General features: G+C 33.7%; 1 protein-coding gene across 7 annotated transcripts in view; it reads left to right on the top strand.

The window, feature by feature from the left end:
• The window catches only part of COG6 (component of oligomeric golgi complex 6), a 185,712-nt gene that overhangs the window by 20,098 nt on the left and 138,762 nt on the right, over window positions 1-26,852 (top strand). For all 7 annotated transcript variants that reach the window (XR_004817203.2, XM_049100807.1, XM_025462398.3 and 4 more), the window contains 6 exons: window positions 1,440-1,533; window positions 6,330-6,458; window positions 6,533-6,624; window positions 8,157-8,221; window positions 12,918-13,009; window positions 18,314-18,431. Coding sequence is in view for 6 of the 7 variants with exons in the window: in XM_049100807.1 (XP_048956764.1) it covers window positions 1,440-1,533; window positions 6,330-6,458; window positions 6,533-6,624; window positions 8,157-8,221; window positions 12,918-13,009; window positions 18,314-18,431 (590 nt within the window). In the remaining variant the exon portion in view is untranslated. The remainder of the gene's footprint in view (window positions 1-1,439; window positions 1,534-6,329; window positions 6,459-6,532; window positions 6,625-8,156; window positions 8,222-12,917; window positions 13,010-18,313; window positions 18,432-26,852) is intronic.

Genomic DNA, 26,852 nt, shown 5'->3' with positions numbered 1-26,852 from the left:
TTGGTAAGGATGTGGAGAAAAAGGAGCCTTCGTGCAGTATTGATGGGAATGTAAATTGGTGCAACCATTGTGGAAAACAGTGTAAAAGGTTCCTCAGAAAATTACAAGCAAATACCATATGATCCAGTAATTCCACTGCTCGATACTTACCCAAAGAAAAGAAAAAGAGTAATTCAGGAAGATATATACACCCTTATGTTTATTGCAGCATTATTTACAATAGCCAGTCAGCTCTTACTCAGCCATAACTGAAATCTTGCCATTTGTGACAAGATAGACCGAGAGGGAATTAATTATGCTAAGTGAAATAAGTGAGAAAGAGAAAGACAAATACTATATGATTTCATTTATATGTGGAATCTAAAAGACAAAACAAAGAAATAGATTCTTTTTTTTTTTTTTTTTTTTTTAAAGATTTTATTTATTTATTCATGATAGTCACACAGAGAGAGAGAGACAGAGAGGCAGAGACACAGGCAGAGGGAGAAGCAGGCTCCATGCAGGGAGCCCGACGTGGGATTCGATCCCGGGTCTCCAGGATCGTGCCCTGGGCCAAAGGCAGGCGCCAAACCGCTGCGCCACCCAGGGATCCCAAGAAATAGATTCTTAAATACAGAGAACAAAGTAGTTGCTGCCAGAGGGGAGGTAGATAGGGGTACCGGGCAAACTAGGTGAAGGAGATTAAGAGGTACAAACTTCCAGTTATAAAATAAGTCGTGGACATGAAAAATAGAGCATCAGGAATATAGTCAACAGCCTTGTAAAAACATATATATGTATATATATATCTTCAATTCCAAACATTGATACATTTTTCTCAGTGCATGGTAAAAAATATATTGCTAGTGTGAGGCCCACATATACCTAATGCTTGGGAATTTCTGAACAAGTTCTAAGTTTTTTGAACATTTAGTAAACATTTTATTGATAGAATAGTGAAATACAATGTTGGTGTAAAGATTTTTAAAAGCTTAAAATCTAAACTATTTTGAAACTATAATTTTATTACTGTATATTATCTATATAAACATTTTCAAAAACTGCTTAGTTTGCTTCCAAGGGAAAGGATTGGTAATGTATTTTTTATATTCCTCCTCTTCCCCCTTGAACATTGCCATGTGTGTAGCAGTTACTCAGTGAATATTTCTTCACTGATTGGTTTCTTAGGAACTGTAGTTTTTAAATAATAAAATAGACGTTTGGGGTGCACAGGATAGCATGTTTGGTCATATAAAATTATACAAATACTTAAGCTTAGATTTTCAGTTTGGTTGACAGCATAAAATAGTCTTTGATTGGAATATTCTCTTAAAGTTTTTCTGAGCATTTTTTTCATGCAATATTTGTTACAGAATTTAGACTCTGGGTGTACAATGGATGTAATAAAGGCCTAATTTTAATTTAACAAATGCTGTAATTATATGTTAACTGTTTTTCAGGTGAATGCAGAACACTGACACAAGAATCATGTGACATATCTCCAGTTTTAACTCAGGCAATGGAAGCCCTGCAGGATAGACCTGTCTTATATAAGTTGGTGACTTTTTCCTAATTTAAAAAAAATCTACTTTTTCTTTGATGAGTTATGTTAGCTTTCAGTATTATTAAATTAATGTACAATATTTGAGTAATATAATAATTTACAGTGATATTTTCATCTCATGCATTATTGGAGCATCAGCTTATTTGCATATTGTGTATTATAGAATGCAATATGGAGGAGAAAAGCAAAGTGTCCCCATATCTAGACTACCCCTTATTGTATGTAGAGGTTAAGGAGTTTTACCCAGTCTGTCATCTCATTAACTACCTTAGAATTGCATGAAACTAAAACAACTCTATCAACCTGCCATAGAGAGAAGGAGGTCAGATAGGGGACTGAGAAATATAATTTCCCAGAAATGAAAATTTAAAATCAGAATTCCACAAACAGAATTCAAGAAACGAAGGAGTTCAGGTCTTTGATTCTGTAAATTATGCCAACCAAGAGATATATGATGATAATTTGTATAGGAACTATGCATTATTAATTGTTTATATATTATTATTCGGTATTTTGATTTTATTATTTTATTATTCATATTAAATAGAAGTGAATATTTTTATTTTTAATTTCTGCAATAGTATGGAAGTAGGGAGACCAAATGAGGAGTTCTAATGAGGGAAACAGAAAATTAGGGGACTCCTACATAGGCATTCAATCCTGCTCTGAGTCATGCCTTTCAGAGACTTGTAATAGTTTTAGAGTATTTCCCCATTATTCTTTCTGACTGGAACATTGCCTAGCCTATAAGAAGTTTCCAGAACATTGTTCCAATGCTGGGACAGCTGTGTAAAATAATAACATTCAAAATGGAGCTATAGTAATAAAATGAGTATATTAATTGCTATTTTAGAGTTCGTGTGTCAGGTGCAGTGTGGCTCAAATGTTCTGTGGTAGGGGAAAGGGATGAACATCAGGGAAGGTTTCCTCTGGGAAATAGGTTTAAAGTGAGTTCTAAAAGTTGAAAAGGCATTTTCCAGGAAGAGAAGGGAATTGAGAACATCCCAAGTTGAGGGAACAGCTGGTGCAAAGATGCAGATTGAGAAAGAACATGTATTTTTGGGAAATTGATTGCAAAAGCTTATACTGGCTGTTGGGTTGGTAGCAAGAGCTGGATTGTAATAGCCCTGAATGTGGTACATGTATATATACCAGCTCAGCAGATTTTATGTACCTTGGAATTTCTTTTCCAGCCTTTTTAATTTTAGGTATTGCTATTTAATTATGAGAGCCTTTTAGTACTGAAAATATTTGGTATTTGATTTTAATAAAGTGTTAATAATAATAATATAATAATAATCCACAGTTTCGTATTTGCTCATAAGGTTAGTCTTCTAAAAAATGGCTTTGTGTGTTTTGGTCAGCTGACTTCTACCATGTAAATATATTTTTGCTAAATTTTGATTCTTGATAAACACTTGGAAAGGAGCAGTATTGCATAATAGTTTAGAAGGTGAGCTCTGAGTTTAGATTTTTTGAGAAGCCCCTCTACCTTCATAAACCTTAGTTTTCTTAAATGAGGATAAAAATAGTGTCTGTCTTATAGGACTTTTGTGAGTATTAAATTAGATTGTTCACATAAGGCGTTTAGTATAACGCTTTGCTCATCACTAAATATTAGCTATTATTTTTATTTTGCAAGGAAGTAAACTGGAATGTTGTCAGCCACAGAGCAGTGTATATAGAGTCTGTTGTAATAGCCAGGAAAAAGCTTGAAAGACAAAGAACAAAAAAGATGTATCTTGAAGGGGCACATGCCAGGAAATAGGGGGGCAGTGGAGTTGGAAAGACTGTAAAAGGCATTTGGAAGTTAACTTGGGGAAAAAGGAGGATTTTTAAGATCAATTGATTCCCATTGGATGGATGCTAAAAAAAAGAGAAAATTGGCCTTTTTTTAAGTAATCATTTATTTCCAAAGTGGCAGTTTCTTTATAGTTAGGAAAAATTTAACAATGTATCATGTTAACCACCAGATGGCACTATATGAACTTTAGTTAAGTAATGGGTAACTGCTTTGTTCTCTCAAATGTGTGTCTCAAATGTGTAGGTATCATGTGCAAGAAAAATGGTAATTATTGAAGTCCTTGGGAAAAGTTTCCATACCCACCTTTTATTAGTTAGTATGTAACTAGAGTGCTAATGTTTTATTAACTTTTAATAAACCAAATATAGACATTTCTTCATGGGGCACCTGGGTGGCTCAGTGTGTTAAGTGTCTGCCTTCAGACACTTCATGATCTCAGGGTCTTGGGCTAGGGCTCCCTGTTTAGTGGGGAGTCAGCTTCCCCCTCTCACTCTGCTTCTCTCTTCTACATGTGCTCTCTCTCAAGTGAAAAAATTGTTAAAAATGTTCAAAAAAAATTTCTTCATAAAGATATTTATTGTAAGTTGCAAAGAATAGATTGACATCTTCCTTCCTTTCATAGACTTTCAGAATATAAAGTGTTAAAGAATGTAGTAATTTGCTGACTTTTCTTCATTCTTTATGTATTTGTTACATTTCTTAGAGGCTTGTACACTATTTTCTTTATTTTTGATCAGCATTTTTCATATTTTAATTTGCATTTTGACCAGAATTTTTCCTTTTTTTTGCTATAGAGATTAAAAATGGAGACTTTAATTTTTAATTTTAACCGGAGGCATTTTAGAATATTTGTATAATTTTAACATTCCCTTTTGTAGAGCTCCATTTTGTATTTTTCACCTTTGTTGGGAAATAATCTCTTTTTAATCAAAGAAGTTTTCTTCTTTCCCTGGGAAAAGGTATTTCATGTATATTGATGTCATTGAAGATTCATTGTAGTGCATTCTGGTTTTGCCTCAAATTGTATCTGTTGCAGGGTGGTTAACATTCATATTAATGTATATGTATATTTCATATAATTATAACTATACAGATCAGAGTCTAGTGTTTGTCATTTAAAATGTCATTTAAAATGCCAGTGAATTTACCGGTTTCTAACATAACTTGTGGTCAGAGTGAATAGGCCTATTCACTCACTGAATGTAATTCAGAAGTTACATTGCTTCTGTTTATTATGGCAGGTTGAGTCCTGAGAATGAGGACTAGTTTTATGTATTTGGGAAGTTGAAAGTTTGTGAATGTTGTGCTGTAAGTAATAAACTAATCAAAGTCATTTCATAGAATTGGTGATCATTTAAAGGAATGCATTCTTTATACTACACATATGTATAATTTAAGAGCATGAGGGAAAAAAATCAAAGCATTTTGGTTCTAACTTGTTCTAAAAAATAGAAAGTGATTGCAAGGTCATTGCAGGCTTAGAGCTTAGGGAGATAGTGCATTTCATCTTGACATGCTACTAGTTGTATGCCACTGCACAGAATTTCTGAAGCATTTCCATTTAACTGAAGACAAACACAAAAGACCATGATCTGATTTCTAAAGAACAGCCCTCTAAAAAGGTTCAGATTCCTACAGATTTATTGATCTAGACCACTTTACCACACTTACCCTTTTATTTAAAAATATTCTCTCTTCTAGCTTTCTTATGTTTAAAAGTGGATTTTTATTTTTTATTTGTTTTTTAAGATTTTATTTGCATATTGAGAGAGAGCATGTGTGCAATCAAGAGGAGGGACAGAATGAGAGAGAGAATCTCAAGCAGACTCCCTGCTGAACATGGAGCTGGACATGGGGCTCAATCTCATGATTGAGATGATGACCTGAGCTGAAATCAAGAGTCAGTTATTTAACTGAGCCACTCAGGTGCCCTTGGAAAAATGTGGATTTTTAATTAAATCAGCAGCATATTAAAGAAAACAGTATAGTTTTTATAGTAGTATAAGAAATTAATTTTTTTGGCAACCAAAATCTCAAATTTTGGTAACTTTGGTTTATATATAGGGTACTGAGATAATTTTTAATATGAAGCCTGTTAGAAAACTGTTCAGATCTCTAAAAATTCATGGGTCTAGAATCTGCTGACATTGGACTATGAAGAAAATCTCTCATTTTTCTGTGTACTTTTAAAATAGCAAGAACTTTGAATTGATGGACGAGTGTAAGGAATAGTGGTGATAGTGGAAAACCAAGACTGATTCTAGTCCAAGAAATGGGCTGCCTTGACAGCTCTAAGCCCTATTGTGATTTCACCCAAAATTGTCTGATCTCGCAGTTCAAAGTTCCCTTTCCTGTAAACTCCTTCACTTTAGGAAGTCTTTTTTTTTTTCCTTTTAACCACAATAGATGACTTCTAAATATACGTAAAAAACGTTTTTGCTTTGTAGGCCTTGTTGCTCAGTAAATTTAAAGGAACTCATGTTTAGTATTGGAGTCAAAATAAGCTTTTAAATATAAATAGTATGTTTGGGGCAAATTTTGATGGTAGAAGAAAAAATGTTTTTGAATTATAGAGTTCTAACTGTGAGCAGTCTTTTGAGAACTGGAGAGTATGGCCTGTGTGAACAGTAGAACATCATATTTTGGACTCCAGGGGTACTGAAACCAGAAGAATCCCAGATTTTCACCTTTCCTTGATTTTTACTTTTACCAAAACCACTTCTCTGTCCCTTATTAATGTTGCCCCTGTTATTGACCCTAAATTACAGCATTCTTTCCGAAGAGTAGTAAAAATATGTACGTTTAGGCTGAATTTTCATTATGGTAAGGTTATTTCATAAGTATTTTTTGTTGTTTAAAAATGGTATTGCTTAAGAGTTGTGTAAAGAAGCTGTAGATGTCTTGCTTATCTCGAAAATTACATGAATAGTTTGATACAACCATTAAACAGAAACATCTGTTTTTCAAATAACTTTTTTCTAGGTATACCTTAGATGAATTTGGAACAGCTAGAAGAAGCACTGTTGTTCGTGGATTTATTGATGCTCTTACAAGAGGGGGCCCAGGAGGCACACCTAGGCCCATTGAAATGCACTCCCATGACCCGTTAAGGTATAGTAATCAGACAGTATTGGAATATTCTATGTTTTTCTGAAGGAAATACTAACATTTAGTTTTTACATTAGATATGTAGGAGATATGTTGGCTTGGCTCCATCAAGCTACTGCTTCTGAAAAAGAACATCTTGAAGCTCTCTTAAAGCATGTAACTATACAAGGTGGGTCCTCTGGTTGTAATTGCTAATGTCTAAGTATAGAAAGTAACACAAGGCTTCTCTGTTTTTATTCTCACTGCCGTTGTCTTCACTGAGATAAACTCTTCACACCTAAGTGGCACAATAAGCACCCTAATTAATTTTCTCTCTGGCTTCCTCCTTTTTCTGCTAATAGGCTTCTCTCCTCCATCACTTTCCTGTCACACAGCTGTTTACACTTGTATACTGTTCCCTCGTAGTCTTCCCACATCAGGCCTAGATTCCTTTGCCTCACTTTGAAGGTACTTCTGGAGTGTGCCGCATACACTGTCTCAGATCTTTAGAGCCACTCCTTGGAGGCGAGAGGTGGTATTATCTTCCTTTTATCTATGAGTAAACAGACTCAGTAACTTGTTTAAGACCATTAAGCTACTAATTCTTTTATACTACCCAGCCCCTTTATTCATTCTCATGTGACTGTTGTAAAGATTTTTGAATAATTACTCATGGAGTTCTAAATGTACTTTAAATTTTAGTCTTGATTTCAGGAAGAAAAATTATTTTTGAGTTGCTATGTCTGTTTTTTACAGAATTTCAGATTTTCTTAGTATTGTGACTTCCTTAAGATGCCTGTTAGAGTTTGAGGGGTAAATGGGAAATAAAGATGGTCTGTCTTAAATAGGAATTAAAGAGAAATATTATGATGTGTATCACTTGACTGTGTTACATTGCCTAGCCCTAAACCCTTCTGGCTCATAACGTGATCTTCAGGAGGGTCTAGTGTACAAATTGGGGACAATCCTTACTTACCCTCCTGGGTTTTTTTTTTTTCACTCTTTGATATTCAAATTAGATTCAGCATGTATGTTCAATTGGCACAGGGTCTAAACTTTTTAAAGTTGTTTTCTGTTATCCTAATTACCTAGTTTAAAAGAATTTCTTAAAAGATGTTTTAATAAAGGATATGTGAGAGGCAGTGAAGAGTTGGAAGAATATAGATCAGAGTTAGATGAAATAGGTTATTTGAAAATGGCTTCATTCTTCCAAGCCTTAGTTTCTCCGTCTATTAAAAAGAAGGTGGTTACAAGCAGTAAATGCCAAGTATACAGGAGCTTGGTAAATGGTCAGTATTTAGTAAATGCCAGTTTTTTTTATTAGATTACGTGGTGTGCTTTCCATCTTTATATCTTTAGCTTCTGTGTTTGGCACCCCTGCCCAGAATAAGGCATTTTTTGAACAAATTCTAATACATCTTCACATCACTTCCTTAATTGATATGTTTCTAGTCAATTTTTCCTGTGACTCATACATTTACTCTTTTTCATAAAGAAGTAATGTTCATTTTATTAGTCAGCAGTGCAATAAATTAACAACGCTCTAGACCCAGGTATTAACATAATTAATAATGTCCTAAAAGGTATTGAACTTAATAAAATATTGTTATGTGACTCTAAATGTTTGTTATAGTACCAAAAATATGCATTATTGTTTGTTAATTTTTTGAACTTATGTGTAATATGGAAAAACATTTTCAGTTATGTTGTAATTGATTGTAGGTATTGAAGAAAATATTCAGGAAGTTGTTGGGCATATTACTGAGGGTGTGTGCAGGCCTCTAAAGGTAAATATTTTGTTTTTATATATGTTATATGATGTCTGGCTAAATGATTGCTTTATTCCTATGAGTTTAAAAAAACTGTTAACAGCTTGAAGTCAAGCTATAATTTTCTCAAGTTAACACATTAGTGTAGGATAATAAAATACATTTTATTTTATTTTATTTTTATTTTTTAAAAAGATTTATTTATTTATTTATCATAGAGCGAGAGAGAGGCAGAGACACAGGAGGAGGGAGAAGCAGGCTCCATGCCGGGAGCCTGATGTGAGACTGGATCCTGGGACTCCAGGATCGCGCCCTGGGCCAAAGGCAGGCGCTAAACCACTGAGCCACCCAGGGATCCCCAATAAAATACATTTTAAAGTAATCATTGCCCATTTTCTCTGTAAGGAAGAAAATTTGAAATATTCTTAGTTTGTACATAGTCACTTATTTTTTTTTTTTTACCATATTATGTTAAGCAATTGAAAAAAGTTCTTTAAGTTGAAATAACTAATCTATGAACTCTTCTCAGAAATCATCTAAGAACCTGTTCCATTTACTTTATTGTTTCAAGCATTGTACATTTTTTGCCTATTATAGCAATAAATGATGGTAAATATAAGTATAAAATAACATGTAAGTTTTATTATTACTATTTATAGTATAAGGAACAGAATTTGAAGTCAAACTTGGGTTAAAAGTTCCACTTTGCCACTTAATTGTGTTCACTTGTTCAGGTTGCTTCTTCTGTTGAACCTGTAAATAAAAATAGCTACTATGGGGTGCCTTTGTGGCTCAGTTTGTTAAACCTTGGCCTTGGGCTCTGGTATTGAGCCCCTGTGGCATGGGCTCCCTGCTCAGCGGGGAGTCTGCTTCTCCCTCTTCTTCTACCCCTCCCCCCTGCTTGTGCTTTCTTTCTCAAATAAGTAAATAAAAATGTAGGAAAAAAAAGAAAAACCTGCCATTACAGTAGGTGAAAATTGAATGAGAAAACTGTGTAGATGAAGTACACAGTTCTGACACCTATTAGGCCTGTAGCAGATGCTATTTTTCTTTATTAATATTTATAGGATACTTGGCATTTGTTCGTTTACTTTCCTTGTTGTTGACTTTAATTTACTATGTGGAAGTTGAAATCCAGAAAGTTTTAGGATTTATTCTAACCAAGAACTTAATTTTAAAACTAATTTTTTTGTTGTTTTTAAGATTTTCTTTGGTATTTTGTTGTAGGCAAGGAAATATCAGATGACATACCCTTGTAACAACTGTTTTACAGATTTAATTATTACTATAATTTGATCATTATAGGGCTCAATTGCATATTCAGTAAATGAATAGCAAATTTTTTTTTTTTTTTAAGATTTTTAAAATTTATTTATTCATGAGACAGAGAAAGAGAGATAGAGAGGCAGAGACACAGGCAAAGGGAGAAGCAGGCTCCATGCAGGGAGCCTGACATGGGACTCAGTCCCGGGTCTCCAGGATCAGGCCCAGGGCTGACGGTGGTGCTAAACCGCTGAGCCACCCAGGCTGCCCAATAGCACAATATTTTGAAACTACTTTACTTAGTTCTCTCAAATGAAATATTTATTTGCCACAGTTTGATTCTCAGACATTTATACTAATGTAAATGTTGCTTGTTTTGTATACTAGCAGTTATTGGAAAAATAAAAAAAAAAAGAGAGAATAAAAATGTTTCTTTTTCTACACTTTTCTTATTTTTTTGTGACTACATGGAGTTAAATGAAACTTATCATAACAATGAGTAAATTGCTTTGGTGAATAAATTGTATTTTATCTGCCTTATCTTTCTCTGCTCCCTTCCTTACTTGTGATACTATGTTCATTATATTCCTGATTCCTCTTTCTGTTGTTGTTAAAGTAATTGTTTAAAATATAATTCTAGAATCTGGGGGTTGGAATGGAGTTAAGAATTTCTTACTCTGGTAAGAAACTCTGGTCAGAGTAAGAAATGTTATTATGATGTTAAAAATATTAAAATTATACCCTTTGCTTATATAAAGAAATTATATACCAAAATGTGCCTATGTTTTAAAATATACCTCATTTCATCTTTCTTAAACATTGATGTCCAGAAAGGTGTTTATAACAGTTGTAGGGCATTATTGTGATTGCCTGTGAAATTTTAATGTAAGATATCAAAAGGTGAAGGAAAAGCTAGTAAGCAAGCAAAAATATTTCTATTGTAAAATGAATAAAAATTCTTTTAGTTTCTGAAGTGACAGAAACCTTAGATCTTTTCATATGATTTTTTTAAAAGATTTTATTTATTTATTCATGAGAGACACACAGAGGGAGACAGGCAGAGATACAGGCAGAGGGAGAAGCAGGCTCCCTGCAGGGAGCCTGATGCGGGACTGGATCCTAGGACCCCGGGATCATGCCCTGAGCTGAAGGTGGATTCTCAACCGCTGAGCCACTCAGGCATCCCTGATAGTAATTTTAAGTACATACTCCAGAGAATATTTAACAGGTGTTCACAGTGACAATTTATACTATTTTAAGAATTTTCTTCCTATATGACCTCATTTGGGTATCTAATATTCTCAGTTGAAATACTGCAGTTGTCAACTGAGAAAAAACAACAACAACAAATTATTTTAACATTTTCTTTTACAATTATAATTTGAAATGTTTTTTAGTGACCAAAAAATATATATAAAATATATCAGGCAATATAAAATATTTTACATTCCATTAATAGAATTTTTTTCTAAACTTTTCATAATGGCATATGGTATTGGATCTTTTGATTAAATATCTCTCACTCAATCTTGTTTCTTTGTAGGAGTGAATCCTTTTTAGGAAAGGGGAGATGTCGGGATCCCTGGGTGGCGCAGCGGTTTGGTGCCTGCCTTTGGCCCAGGGCGCGATCCTGGAGACCCGGGATCGAATCCCATATTGGGCTCCCAGTGCATGGAGCCTGCTTCTCCCTCTGCCTGTGTCTCTGCCTCTCTCTCTCTGTGTGACCATCATAAATAAATAAAAATTAAAAAAAAAAAAAATGGAAAGGGGAGATGTAAATTTTTAGGAGCATAAAGAAAAGGTTGTAATGGTAATGAAGAACACCCTGTGAAACTGTGGATTTGGTTTACTCTATCCTGTGTTTAACCTTTACAGTATGTGTTAATAAAGTAAAACTTCATAGGTGGTAGACTACTTATTTGTAAATGTATGCATAAATTATGATTATTTCCAGTTTTAAAAATCTGTATTTAAGCTTAAAATTGCATATATTGTGGAGAAGCTGCTATGTATCATAAACATCAAGCCTGTTACTTTATAGGTATCTCTATTTTAGAGTTGAAGCTAGCCTTATCAGAATTAATGTGTTAAATTTTTGTTTTTCAAGTGCATAGGTGGTAAAATGATGTTTCTTTTAAGTGAATGTTCTGGATTGCAGGCAGACTACCAGCAGACATTTGAATTCTATCTCTTTTAATAAAAACTAGTGTACTGTATGCTCTGACCTTCATAAATTATGGTGGGTTCTATGCTGTCGGTTCACAATTAATATCTTTTATATTTTACCTAATAATTATATTAAGATTTAGGAAGTATTACTTTTAATGATATAATATATAATTTAAATCACTATTGATCCAGGCCTTGGACATAGAAAGGAATTATAATATGAAAAATCTTGGTTTTTAAATTCACATGCCATTTGTGCTTTATAATACATGTCAGTTACCTCACTAGTACTTTATGCCATAAGATTATAAATTTCATAAACGTATTCATGTAAAGGTCATTTAACTTCTGTAATCTAAGAGGGTTTTATATGCTCATACATATATTTGTAAAATCTATTTTAGCAAATTTCATATGTTGGCATTATGACATATTCCAAAATCTAAGTATAGAGAAACTACATACTTTCAAAAGCATGTATTAAGCATCTGTGTATATACTGTTCTACCAGATGCTATAGAGATGTAAAAGAAGCAGAAAACACAATGTCTGTATTTAGAATCTAGTTAGGAAACAAGAAGACACAATGTAAGCAGCAGCTTAAGAACAGATATAATATGCAAGTAAGCACATTAATCAGTGCAGTTTAGATTGTATCCATTAATTAGGGAATACAAAGGAAGGGCAAGGTCAGTGAGGAATGGAGTTTAATTAAAGATTCCTTATGAGAGATCAAGTTAACTTTGAAGTATAGAAGAATATTAGACATATATATTGGTACTAATTTAAGATTTGTCTATTATTGTCTAATGAAAGAGGAAAATTGGTATAATAGTTTGAAGATAAGAATTCTGTGATTTTTTTCTGAATATTTGGTGATAGGGCAGTATTTGCATTGATAATCTGTTTTTAGGGATGTAACAATTGCTTTGCAAATAGTGCTGAACTAAATTCCATTATAATCTGGTGAAAAACCTCACAATGACCTCATCATTATATCATTTCTGGTAGCAACTGCCTTGAACCTAATTCTGTAGGTAATGGATCTTTTCTTTTCTTTTCTTTCTTTTTTTTTTTTTTTATGGAGTATATCTGTGCTAAAATGTTTCTTTTATTTTAACCATCCCCTATAATTTAATATTCAGAAATTACTTAGAAGGAATTTTGTGATTTCTACAATATTAAATTTTATCTTTTTATATGCTATTAATACCACGTGTGATTATTGAAGGAAAGTTAAGCCTTTAAGAAATGTTTAATTTTTTTTCACATGTCTTAATAGGTTCGAATTGAACAAGTAATAGTTGCTGAACCTGGGGCAGTTTTGTTATATAAAATTTCTAACCTCCTCAAATTTTACCATCATACAATCAGGTAAGTGGAATGGTTAAATGTGTTTTATTAAGTCCTATATGATGGGGCACCTGAGTGGCTCAATGGTTGAGCAACTGCCTTTGGCTCAGGTCATGATCCCAGGGTCCTGGGACTGAGTACCACATCAGGGTCCCCGCAGGGAGCCTGCTTCTCCCTCTGCCTATGTCTCTGCCTCTCTCTCTCTGTGTCTCTCATGAATAAATAAATAAAATCTTAAAAAGAAAACTAACTAAATAAATAAATCCTGTGTAATAAATCATTTCAGTTAGAACACAGTATAAGGGTTTTGTTTTTTGCTTTATTTGTTTTGTTTTCATCATTTGTATGACTAAATATAACTAGCAGAACCTCTACACCATATGAATTATTATATACATATTATTTATGCTGTATTTGGAGATCTGTTATTGCCTTTTCTTCCCCAGATGTAACTGTACACATCCACTCACAGATACGTGCACACATACAACTTAGTAAAACTTATAGGGTATTTTTTTAATCCTTTTGCATTTGTAAAAGAGATCCATGACACCTAATGTAATTATACATTATACTCAGAATAGGGAATAATAAGTGAAGTGTCCTATCATTGATGTAAATAGTGTTATTTAGTTTCCTATTAGTGATAAAGCAGAACTATAGCTTTATCTGCTTTAAATAAAAGGTACTTTAATTAGGAACCACTTGTTTTCTCTGTAATATGATCTTTGACTTTAAAGTATGCATTTATTTTCACTTTGAAGTGATGTTATACACTTGAGCTCTCTAATTTCACTGTAAGACCATGTTCCATGTGTAGTTGTGTTAAAATAATGTCTTTTCAAGCTAGATTTTTGATAGTTTCCTTGTTTATTAGAATGATTTAACAGTTATCTTTCATCCAGTATGCTAGAATCAAGAACAGAAGTCCAATTGTTAAAATCCAGGAGGGTTATTATAACTAACAGATCCAGGAGAGATGTGGGAATCACTAGTTCAAGAAGCACCAAAAGACTTTGGCAGTGATGTTACCTACCTTCTAGAGCTGAGACTAGCCACCCAAAACTTCACAGCTAAGAGATGGATTTCATATGCTATTAGTAGATTTTTAAATAAAACCAACAAGCCATAGGCAATAAAACTAATAAGAAATAGGATTTGCATTAGTCCTCTAACATTTTAGATATAAATTTATTACCACCACTTGCTGTGACTGAAAAACAATAAATTAGTTCCAATTGTGATGTTATAGGCTTCCTAAAATAAAATTATCCATATTGTGGAAACACAAGAACAGCTGAAAGCAGCTAGCACTATAACTAATACTATATTAGGCAAAAGTAGTGATATAGTGATAAATTATTTTTTACATTATTTATGTAGTAATACCCATGATAGTACTGCACAAAATTTAGTATTTGAAGATAATGATAACTTAATTTCTAATGCAAAGAATGCAAAGAAAAGATCATTTGAATTCTGAGGGTAATAGGTTGCTTAGACTCAGAATTATAATTTTTCTATCTTTGAAGATGATGATTTTGAGGATGACGTTTGGTACATTTTTTCCATACAATTTTTTTTTTACTTGTTCACATATTTCCTCATTTAGTCAATTAAAAAAAACAGATTATAAATGTCACTCTTCTTGATGCAAAGGAAATGGCAGTGAACAAAACTGCTTACACTTACATTTTAATGGGTGAAAAGGCAAGTATATATAAAGTAACAATTTTATCTGGTGATAAGGGCACTGAGGAGAAAGAAAGCTGGAGAAAGTAAATAAAGTATAGGGAATGACCACATATGAGCAGCTGTATGCACATGTAGCAGTTTTAAAGTCCTTTTGGTGGAGGTGATATTTGAGTACAGACCTAAATAGTGTGAAGAAGTTGGGCATATAAAGATCTCTGAGAAGAGTGCCCTAGGCAGGTTGCACTCCGACCCTGAGGACAGAAAAAGCTTCCATTTTAGAGGACCAGAAGGAAGGCCTAGAATGAATGGAAGGTAGGGAGAGATGAAATCAGAGAGGCAGGCAGAGGCCAGATCATGTAGGACATTGTAGGCTAGGATGAAAATTTAGATTTTGTATTAAGTGAGTTGGAGAAGATGTGTGTGTGGTGAGGTGTGTGTTTCAGTGATTTGAGCTGATTTATGATTATAAGGTGACTCTGGGCACTGGATAATGTGATGTGGTGGGGTAAAGTAGAACAAGGATGGTATTTAGGAAGCTGTCTGTACTCTTAGTAGAGATGGTGATGAGTCACAGTAGGGTGATAGTCTTGGAGGTGGTGAAAAGTAGTTGTTTCCAGAGACAGTAAGATATATACATAGACTAGAGAGGGTGAGATGTGAGGAGTCAGGGATGAATTCTTGGCTTTTGGTTTGAACAGTTAGATGAGTGGTATTGCCATTTGCTGAGAGGGAGGAACTTGGAGAAGACAGGTGGATGGGAGTGAGTGGGTAATGAAGAGCCCAGCTCAGTTTTGACTATGTCAGAGTCAGCATCCCTGTGAACATACAGTGGGAAATGTTGAGTGAGCAGACAACAGAGAAATTAAGGCTGAACCTATAAATCTGTTGGTTTGCAGCATATAGATGGTATTTGAAGCATTAGAACTTGGTAGGATCACTTAAGTGAGTGTAGCTAAAAAAGAGGCTTAGGACTGAGTTGTGGGGAGCTCTAATATTTAGAGGTTAGGAAGAAAAGAAAACCGCAAAGAAAATTGGAAAGGAATAGCCAGTGATGTTGGGGAAAAGTGGGAGACATACAAGTTTTAAAAAATACTTTGCATCCTATACACTAAAACTCCTAGAGGATGGATTCCATCAAAAGTCTGTAGTAAACCAAGAAAAGGAGGAAGAAGAACCCATAAAAACAGGGAATCCAGTATACTTTGATTACATTCCCTTTCTTGTAAAACTTTCTCTCTTTGTAGTTAATAATTGCTTTGTTTTTATACTTGCTTACTTTCCTATGTCCTTATTATTTCAGACCCAAACTCAAAAGTAGAATCTATCTTTTCTCACCATATAGTCAAGTATATCAACCAATCCTTCCCGACTTCTCCCTCCTCTTACCTTCCCACATCCATCTTGGAGACCTTGTTCTCTTTCTCTAGTCTGGGCTGGTTGCTCTTTAGGCCTACTGTAAGGCTGTGACACAGGGTTTTAATCTTCTTTATCAGCCTGCTCATTCTCTTATGTTGAAATATCTTATGCCTTGGGAAGCTCTGAATAGTATTTACATGACTATAATAATGTAAACGTTGAATATTTATTCACCAGAACCTTGTGAGATAACTGTATTAGGGAGCCTAGGAGAGATGAAGTTTGAGTATATTGTGGCGGGGGATGAGCATTATCTAAGAGGATTTAACTATCATCTTCTTTAGCAGGGTTTTTCTATATAATACCTAATGTTGAAAAATATAATAGGATAAGCATATTAGATAGAAATATGGAATGAAATGCAAAAAGCACCTACAAGTATCTACCCCAGTTACTGGTACCTAGTGAGTACTTAGTAAATACTAGTAAGTTCTAGATCGGAGTAAATGCAAAATATGACTGATAACTCCATTTTAAAAAAAATTGAATGTAAATATATCTTGATATCTCACCAAAGTTTTCATTAAATTATCAGTTTCTGTGGTGCCTGGGTGGCTTGGTCAGTTAAGCATCCCACTCTTGGTTTTAGCTCAGGTCACGATCCCAGAGTTGTGAGATCAAGCTCCGCATTGGGCTCTGTGTTCAGCTTGGAGTCTGCTTGAGATTCTCTCTGCTTCTCCCTCCACCCGTCTTCCTGCTCTTGTTCATGGTCTCCCCTCTGGAATCTCAAAATAAATAAATAAAATCTTAAAAAATTTTTTAAAAATCAAAATAAATAAAATATCAGTTTCTGTTTGTTTCCATTCAGTGTTTTTCCCTGTTGCTTGGTATGGTATACTTTTATTCAGCGGCATACTTACTTTTATTGTATGCATAGGCATATATGATGATTTTTTTTCAATTTATTTTGGTGTAGCTTATAATATTTTTAACTGAAATATTTTTCTTTTTATAATGTAGGTATTATGGCTGCCTGTTTAGGAATTTGCTTTTACTTTGCTGTTTGCTGTATTCTTTTTAACTTAATTTGTTTTGTCTGCATTAACTATATAAGAATTCATTACAATTTGTTTTAGTTTCAAAATGCATTGAAATATATAGTATTAGTATTTGCTTTTGTAATGTTATATGCAGCTTACCAGTTTTCTGTAAATTTGCTGTATTTTTTTTTCATTTGCTTACTATCTACTAGTATTTATCAAGCCATTATATTTATTTTGAGCAATCTAAATTTCTTTTAGGCATACTAAGATGGTACTGTGCTGTTGGAAATTAGGGTTTCCTGCTGGATTATGGTATATTTTCACATCAACAAAAACCTTTCCCCTAACATCACATTTTTAAATGACTTTCAGTACATGAGTTAGAATAAAATTGGGATTGTTTTATATACGTGCTTGTCTTATATTCTTGCAAAAATGAGAAACTCCTTGGATAGGTCTAAGAAATATCCTTATAATAGCAAATTGAGGAGTACAGAATGTGCTAATAATTCAATATTTTAAAATACTATCAGATTTTCATAATCAGTTTAAATATATTGCTATTTAGGCAGCTGTATAAAAATTGAGAAACTATAATTTAGATATGATGTAACAGTCTTAATTGAAATAATAACTCAGTGTTAATAAAATTTAAATATTTTATGAATAGAGCTATTGATGGAATGGCTTCCTTAAAATTAAAATTAGGTCTTGAATAATCAAGAGGTGCATTTACTATAATTGAGAAAAATAGAAAGATGAGTTTGCATATTATGAGTGTCTTTTTTCTAAAAGAGATTGTGCAACACTGAAAACATTTGTTCATCACCTAACTCTTAAAAAAAAAATACCCTGTCATTTTTATATGAACCTAGAGTAGTTGTTAATTCACAAATTATATTCTATATACACACTTTTTAAAATATCTAGATTGATTTTTTGTTTTGTTTTGTTTTGTTTTTAGAGCTAGAGAGTGAGCGTGAGGGGGATGTGGTGGGAGGGGCAGAGAGAGAGAATCTTAAGCAGGCTCCATGCCCAGCTCAGAGCCTGATGTGGGGCTTGATTTCAGAACTCTGAGATCATGACGTTAGCTGAAATCAAGAGTCAGACACTTAACTGATTGAACTACCCAAGTGCCCCTAAGTCTAGATCTTTTAAATGAATTATACTCAGTTAAAGAAGTGATTGTTTTAGCCTCTGTTTTGCAACCTGAAATATTCTTTGCTTTTAGTGGCATTGTTGGAAATAGTGCAACTACATTATTGACTACCATTGAAGAAATGCATTTGCTAAGCAAAAAAATCTTCTTCAATAGCTTGAGTCTTCATGCAAGTAAATTAATGGACAAGGTATGTTTGAAAAATGCAATTCTTAAAAAAAAAAAAAAAAAAGAAAAATGCAATTCTTAAACTATGTGAGTGTGAATCTTTCACATTTAAAAATGTTGCTTTACAGTTCTTACATAGGTGACCATTTTTTTCCCATTCCATACAATGTTCTTTTGAGTTCTTCTTGTGAACAACAAAATTTATTTTGAGATGGCTTTACTGGATCTAGGTTTATAGGCTGGGTTCCTGGAACAGTTTGACATTGAGTCATAATTGGAGGTAGAATCTCAAGCCTTAGTTTCACTACCAGTTTTCTGTAACCCAAAAATTTGTAATTAAAGCAAACTTTATTTAGGTCAAGGCTAAGATGATATACAGATTGGAAAACTGAAACTCTTACTAATTTTTTTTTTCTAAACAGCTTGCTTTATATTTTTACTCTTTAATGGACCAGTTTTGTCCTTAAGAAATTTATGCCCCTTTGAGTTGTATACTACAATCAATTATGAAAATAAGGTAACAAAAAACTCCCCACAAAAAACAACCAACCACAAAAAGAATCCTGAGAACTAATATTTTTCATTGGAGCAGGGTGTTGTGGCAAAACCTTAATGAATGGGTTTACAATAAGCAAATCCTTCTTTATTTTTGTTTCATTATTAAGGACTCAAGTCTTTTAAGGATACATCACAATCACCCTATGTTTTTTTCTTTTAATCATACCACTCTAATAGGCTAATATAGAATAGTGAGTAGCATTCCAATTTAGAATTCCCTAGTCAATTTTTATATCCCTAAGCTCAGAGAAGCCTTAATAGGAATCTGCTTTCTGACCCACATGCACAATTCTAATTCTTTGGAAAAGCAACATGAATTTATAGACCTGGACCTATTTAAATTTTTTCCTGCTTTATGTATTTTTGTTTATACCACAAGTTTACAAACAGTTCTGGTTATGTATATGTTTATATGAGTTCTTATTTAAACAAAAATTTTAAAAAATCATTCATGCTATTCTGAACATGAATAAACATGTGCTAGCTGATGAGAGTACAGTAGTAAACAAGGTTGGCTAGCCTCATGTCATTTTTCCTTTTGTGGAAAATAGTTAAATTAATTTATGATTGCTATAGAATTATGTATTTTATGAAAGACATGTGCCCAAGGTGCTGTGCCAACACAAAAGGAAAAGGAGCTTTCCAGAGAGGGAGATAGAAGAGTTGAACTTTGAAGAATGTGGAATTTAAATAGGCAGAAATGAAGGTGGACAGAGGTCATCCTAAGTAGAGGAAACAAAAACAGTATGTCCAAGAACACAAGCTGTGAGTCATCAGTAAACAAATTTTTCATTTATTAAAAAAGTCACTTGGAAAGTAGTATAGCATGTAGATAGGAGAGAGACCAGGTTACAGATCTGAAGATTAGGAGAGTATCAAGGTAGTTTTTTATGAAAATACATGATCTAAGGTAGAGATTCTAGGAAGAACCATGAAGGAACACATTCTTAAGGGATAAAGGTAAACCTTCAGAATTTGGTGACTGATTGAATATGGATGGGTATGTGAGAGACAGGAATCTAAAATAATTCCTGGATGGCGCAGCGGTTTGGCGCCTGTCTTTGGCCCAGGGCGCGATCCTGGAGACCCGGGATCGAATCCCACATCGGGCTCCCGGTGCATGGAGCCTGCTTCTCCCTCTGCCTGTGCCTCTGCCTCTCTCTCTCTGTGACTATCATAAATAAATTTAAAAAAATTAAAAAAAAAATAAAAAAAAAAAAAAAAAAAAAAAAAAAATAAAATAATTCCTAGGGCAGCCCGGGTGACTCAGCGGTTTAGCGCAGCCTTTAGCCCAGGGCCTGATCCTGGAGACCCAGGATCCAGTCACACGTAAGGCTCCCTGCATGGAGCCTACTTCTCCCTCTGCCTGTGTCTCTGCCTCTCTCTCTCTCTCTCTCTCTCTCTCTCTCTCATTCTGTGCCTCTCATGAATAAATAAATAAAATCTTAAAAAATAATAATAATTTCTACATTACCAACCTAGGAATACCAAAATTAATCACAAGTATATAGAATATAGGAAGAGGGTAAGGTTTATAGGCTGAAGATAATATTGCCCATGTTAGGTAGACAGGATAACAGGATACATTGAAACATCCTGTTGTTCTTTGTCTAATCTAGCTGGGAGTTGTACATATGGGTTTAGAGAGTCTTAACGTGTAAAAAGTAGTTGAATACATGGATCTGGATGAGGTCACTAGGAGTCATGTTTAAAAGGGTAGAGTTCACAGGACATATGGTCTTGGAAAACCCTAATACTTAAGAGAAGAAAAGAAGCCCACCCATGGTGGGATGCTGAGGAAGGATGACAAGAGAGGCAGGAGAAAAATGAAGAAAGAGTTTTATGAGAAGAGCCAAGAGAATAGATTATCAAGGACATTATTAATGACAAGTATTGTATAAAGAGTTCTAGTAAAACAAGGACAGCAGATTTGTTATCCTGGGCAACACATGACATGTGTTAGAAATTCTTAGCCAAAGAAAAAAGGAAGTTAAAAATTTAGAATATCAGAAATAACCAGAGATAAGAATCGAAATTCATTAGGAAACACCATGTTAAAATACAGGAATCTGTATTATCTACTATACAATAACACAATCTGTATTATCTACAATAATCTGAAGATCGGGAAAAAAAAGACTGATTTTAAGACAATATATATTGACAAAAAAAAAATGAAAAAGAAGCGGAAAGCTTGAATATACCTACCAAGAAAAGAAAAACTATTAAAGAACATGTGGCTTAGACCTAGTTTATAGATAATTTTATTCACACCTATGAACAGATCATTCTCCAGAATGTAGGAGAATATAGAAGACTTCCCAGTTCACCTTAGGTGTTTTAATGCTAACCATACATGTCCAGGGAAAGGAGCAGCTCAGAAGAGAGCTGCGAAGACCTTAAGGTTACATCTCAGGCTGATCATTGGTACACTGATAACAATTTAAAAAAACCGAAAACAGTAACAGAAAATAGCAAACCCTGGGGAAGGAGGAGAATCTGCTTTTCAGAGTTAGCAAATTTTTACATTGAAATGTTCAGTTTTCAACAACAACAAAAAAAACACAAAGTAAACAAAGGAAGAGGAAAGTGTAGCCATTCACAGAAAAGACATAAGCAACAGAAACTTTTTGAAAAACATGGTAGATCTACTAGACAAAGGCTTTAAAACAATTATGTTAAAAATGCTCAAAGAGTTAAAGGAAGATGTGGGCAAAATCAAGAGAACAGTGTATGGACAAAATGAAAATATTCATAAAGAGTTGAAAAACCTAAGAAGACACCTGAAATTCTGGAGTTGAAAATACTTTAACTGAAATGAAAATTTTACTATAAGGATTCAGAGGCAGATTTTAGCAGGCAGAAGACATAATCAATGAACTTGAAAATAGGACTTTAGAAATTACTGAATTTGAGGAATGAATGAATAAAAGATAGGAGAAGTGAACAAAGCCTAAGGGACCTGTGGAATACCATCAAGCAGACTAACATGCATTATGGGAGTTGCAGAAGATAGCAGTTAGAGGGCAGAGGGAATATTTGATGAAATAATGGCTGAAAAATCCTCAAATTTGATGATAGATATGGGGTAAACATACATTAAAAGGTCAACAAACTACAAGATGAACTCGGAGACCCACATCAACATCCTTTGTAATTATAATCACATTAGAATTTGAAACAAAAAATAAAGGATCTTGAAAATACCAAGAGAAAGGCAACTTGTCACATAAAATTATCAGCAGGTTTCTCATCAGAAACTTTGGAGGCAAAAAAAAAAAAAAGGGATCCCTGGGTGGCGCAGTGGTTTAGCGCCTGCCTTTGGCCCCAGGGCGTGATCCTGGAGACTTGGGATCGAATCCCACATCGGGCTCCCGGTGCATGGAGCCTGCTTCTCCCTCTGCCTGTGTCTCTGCCTCTCTCTGTGTGTGACTATCATAAATAAAAAATTTAAAAAAAAAAAAGAAACTTTGGAGGCTAGAAAGCAGTGGCTTTGAGCACATTAAATGTTCCTTAACTCTTTAATAAGACATCTTTATATGGCAAAACTGTCTTTCAAAAGTGAAGGCGTTCTTTCACAAAAGTGAGACATTCCCAAATAAACTAATGCTGAGGGAGTTCATTACTACTAGAACTGCCCCACAAGAAATGTTCAAAGGAGCCCTGCAGAGAGAAATGAAATGACAGTAGACAGTAACTTCAAGCTTTATGAAGAAATAAAAATCTCAATAAAGGTAAATACATAAGCAATTAAAAGCTAATATTGGGGCACCTGAGTGGCTCAGTCATGTCACCTGACTTCAGGTCATGATCTCAGGATCCTGGTATTGAGCCCCACCCACATCAGGCTCCATGCCTCTCCCTCTGCCTTTCCTCCCGTTCATGCTCATGCTCTCTCCCTCTTTCTCAAATAAATAAATAAAATCTTAAAAATAAAAAGTTAGTATTGTAACAAGAGTTTGAACTCTATTTTTTGTTTTCTCCATGATTTAAGAGACTAATACCTTTTAAAAAAGATTTATTCTAAAAGCTAGTATTGTTGTAACTTTGGTTTGTAATTCCATACTTTTTCTACATAATTTAATAGGCTAATGCATTTAAATGATTATTAATTTATATTTTGTGACATCAACTGACAGAGTGGCGATGGAGCTATAAAGGAGTAGAGTTTTTGTATATTATTGAAGTTAGCTGGTAATTTCAAGTTAGAGTGTTAAATAATTTTCAGACCTTAAATGTAATCCCCATGGTAACCACAAAGAAAATAGCTAAATATACACAAAAAGAAGTGAGAAAAGAATTTAAATGTTTCATTCACTACAAAAACCAACCTAAAAGAAGACAGTAATGCAGGATATGATAGACCCCCCCCAAAAAAAAACCTATAAGGTATATAGAAAATGATAGCAAAACAATGGAAGTAAGTTTCTTATCATTATTTACTTTAAATGTAAATGGATTAAACTGTCCAGTCAAAAGATAGAAATTGGCAGTATGAATAAAACCACAAGATGCAACTGTATGCTGTCTACAGGAGACTTATTTTAGATACAAGACACAAAGTGAAAGGAAGGACAAAGATATTCCTTGCAAATATAACCAAAAGAGAGCAAATGCAGCTAAAATAGTATCAAATAAAATAAACTTTAAATCAAAAATGGTTACAGTAGATAAAGGACAATTATATATTAATAAAAGGTTCAATGTAGCAAGAAGTTAAAACAATTATAAATATTTACATAACTAATGACCAGCAAAATATATGTGTCCCAAACTGATGTAATTGAAGGAAGAATTAGATCTACATGAATAGTTGGAAACTTTAATAGCCTTTTTGCAGTAATGGATAGAATAACCAGACAGAAGGCAACACAGTAAACCAACCAGATCTAACAGACATATACAGAACACTCTACTCGATAAAAACAACAGTATACACGTTGTTATGAAATACACATGGCTCATTTTCCAAGGTAGACCATATATTAGTCCACAAATTAATCTCAGTAGATTTTAAAAGATAGATATAATACAAATTATCTTCTTGATCACAAGATAAAGTTACAAATCAGTAACAGAAGAGAAACTCAGAATTTTATCACAGATCTGTAGAAATTTAACAATTGTTGTTAAGACAATAAGAAATCACAAGGGAATTAGAAACTACTTAGAGACAAATGAAAATGAAACAACATGGCCAAAATTTATGGGGCACTGAAAGTGGTATCAAGGGGAAACTTTATGGCTATAAATACATTAAAAAACAAGGAAAATAACAGATCAGCAACTAACTTTACAACTTAAGGAACTAGAAAAGAATATACTAAACCCAAATCTAACAGAAAGGAAATAATAAAGATGAGAGCAGTGATATATGGAATTAAGAAAACGATAGAGAAAATAAGTCAAGCTAAAATATGGTTCTCTGAAAATGTCAACAATTTTTTTTTAATGTCAACAAAATTAACAAAGCTTTAGCTAGATGGACTAAGAAGAAAGAAGACTCATATTACTAAAACCAGAAATTAAAGTGGGGCATTACTATCAATTCTATGGAAAGAAAAGTATTATTGAAGAACAATATGCCAGCAAATTGGATAATCAGATAAGATGCACAGATTCCTAGAAATACAAAAGCTACCTGAACTCATGAAGAATTAGGTTGAATAGACGTGTAATTAGGCGAGAGATTGAATTAATAACAAAAACTTGTCCTCCAAACAGAAGCCCTAGATCTGATGACTTCACTGGTGAGTTCTATCAAACATTTAAAGAAGAACCAATACCAGTCTTTCTCAAGCTTTTTAAAAATTGAAGTGGTGGGAATACTTAGCTCATTCCGTGAGGTCAGCCTTCCCTAATACCAAAGCCAGAAAAAAGACACCATAAGAAAAGGAAACTACAGACTAATATCCCTTATGAATATTGATGCAAAAATTGTCAACAAAATACTAGAAAACTGAATTACGAAGTGTATTTAAAAAGATTATGCACCATAAATATAGTGGGTTATATTCCTGGAATGTATATGGAAGTCAAACAATGTAATTATCTCTTAAAAGAACAGGGAAAGAAAAAAATGTGATCATCTCAGTTGATTCATAAAAAGTATTTGACAAAATTCAGTACCTTTTCATGATAAAAACACTCAACAAAGTAGGAATTGAAGGAAATTATCTCAACAGAATAAACACCATCTATAAGAAAACCTCCAGCAAACATCATGCTCATCAGTGAAAGACTGAAAGTTTTTCCTTTAAGATCAGGAACAAGTCAAGGATGCCCACTTTCACCACTTCTGCTAAACATAGTGTTGGAAGTTCTAGCCAGATCAGTTAGTTAAGAAAGAGAAATAAAAGCTATCCAAATTGGAAAGGAAGAAGTAAAATGATCTCTGTTGCAGATGATAAGATCTTATATGTAGAAAAACAGAACTAGTGAATGAATTGAGCAAAGTAGCAGGGTACAAAGTCGACACCAAAAAATCATTGCATTTCTGTACACTAACAATGAAAAGGAAATGATGAAAAAAATTCTATTTGTAATAGCATTAGAAAGAATAAAATACTTAGGAATTAATCAGGGAGATGATAGACTTATACTATGAAAACTGTAAAGTGTTGCTGAAAGAAATTAAAGAGGACATAAATGTTCATAGTTTGGACAACTTACTCTTGTTAAGATGTTAATACAAAATAATTACAGAGTCAGTATAATCATCAAAATCTTAATGAATTTTTTTTCAAAAATAGAAAATTCTGTAATTCGTGTGGAATCTCAAGGGACCCTGAATAACCAAAACAATCTTGAAAAAGAAGCTAGAGGATTCACATTTCCTGATTTCAGAACTTACTGCAAAGCAAGAGTAATCAAAATAGTGTGGTACTGTCATAAAGACAGGTATATAGAACAATGAAATAGAATAGAGAATTCAATAATAAATCCTTGTTTTTATGTTCGGAAGATTTTTGACAAGGATAACAAGACCATTATGTAGGGAAAAGATAGTCTTTTTTAAATATATGGCATTGTGAAAATTGGATAATCACATGCAGAAGACTGCAGTTGAACCCTTATCTAACAACATATACAAAAATTAATTCAGAATGGATCAAAAACTTGAAGATAGACCTAAAACTATAAAACTCTTAAAACATAGCACAAAAGCCTCAACAATGTTGTATTTGGAATATATACATAGAATATATGAGGACTATCAAAACTCAACAAGAAAACATCTTGACCAGGGATCCCTGGGTGGCGCAGTGGTTTAGCGCCTGCCTTTGGCCCAGGCTCGATCCTGGAGACCCGGGATCGAATCCCATGTCGGGCTCCCGGTGCATGGAGCCTGCTTCTCCCTCTGCCTATGTCTCTGCCTCTCTCTCTCTTTCTCTGTGTGACTATCATAAATAAATTTAAAAAATTAAAGAAAACATTTTGACCAAGCAAGGGACTAAATAGACATTTCTCCAAAGAACATATATATAAATGGCCAATAAAGTTTCAAGGAAAGATATTCAAACATCACTAACCATTGGGAAGTAGAAATCAAAACTACAGTAAGAACCATTAGGATGGGTCTAATTGGTTTATGTCCATTAGGAGGCTGCTATCAAAACAAAACAAACCTCCCAAACCCAGAAAGTAGCAGTGTTAGCAAGATTGAAGAAATTGGAATCCTTGTTCACTGTTGGTAGAAATGTTAAATAGTACAGTGCTGTGAAAACCAGTATGGCAGTTTCTCAAAAAAATTTAAAATAGAATTACCATTATGATATAGCAGTTTCACTTCTGGGTCTCTATCCAAAAGGTTTGAAAGCATGATCTCAAAGAGGTGTTTGTTTTGATTATTTCATTGCAGCATTATCACAATAGCTAAAATGTG

The sequence above is a fragment of the Canis lupus genome, chromosome 25 (assembly GCF_003254725.2).
Source record: "Canis lupus dingo isolate Sandy chromosome 25, ASM325472v2, whole genome shotgun sequence".
Taxonomy (NCBI): Eukaryota; Metazoa; Chordata; class Mammalia; order Carnivora; family Canidae; genus Canis; species Canis lupus.
Note: the sequence above shows the minus strand (reverse complement) of the source record. Positions and strands in the feature narration are given on the sequence as shown.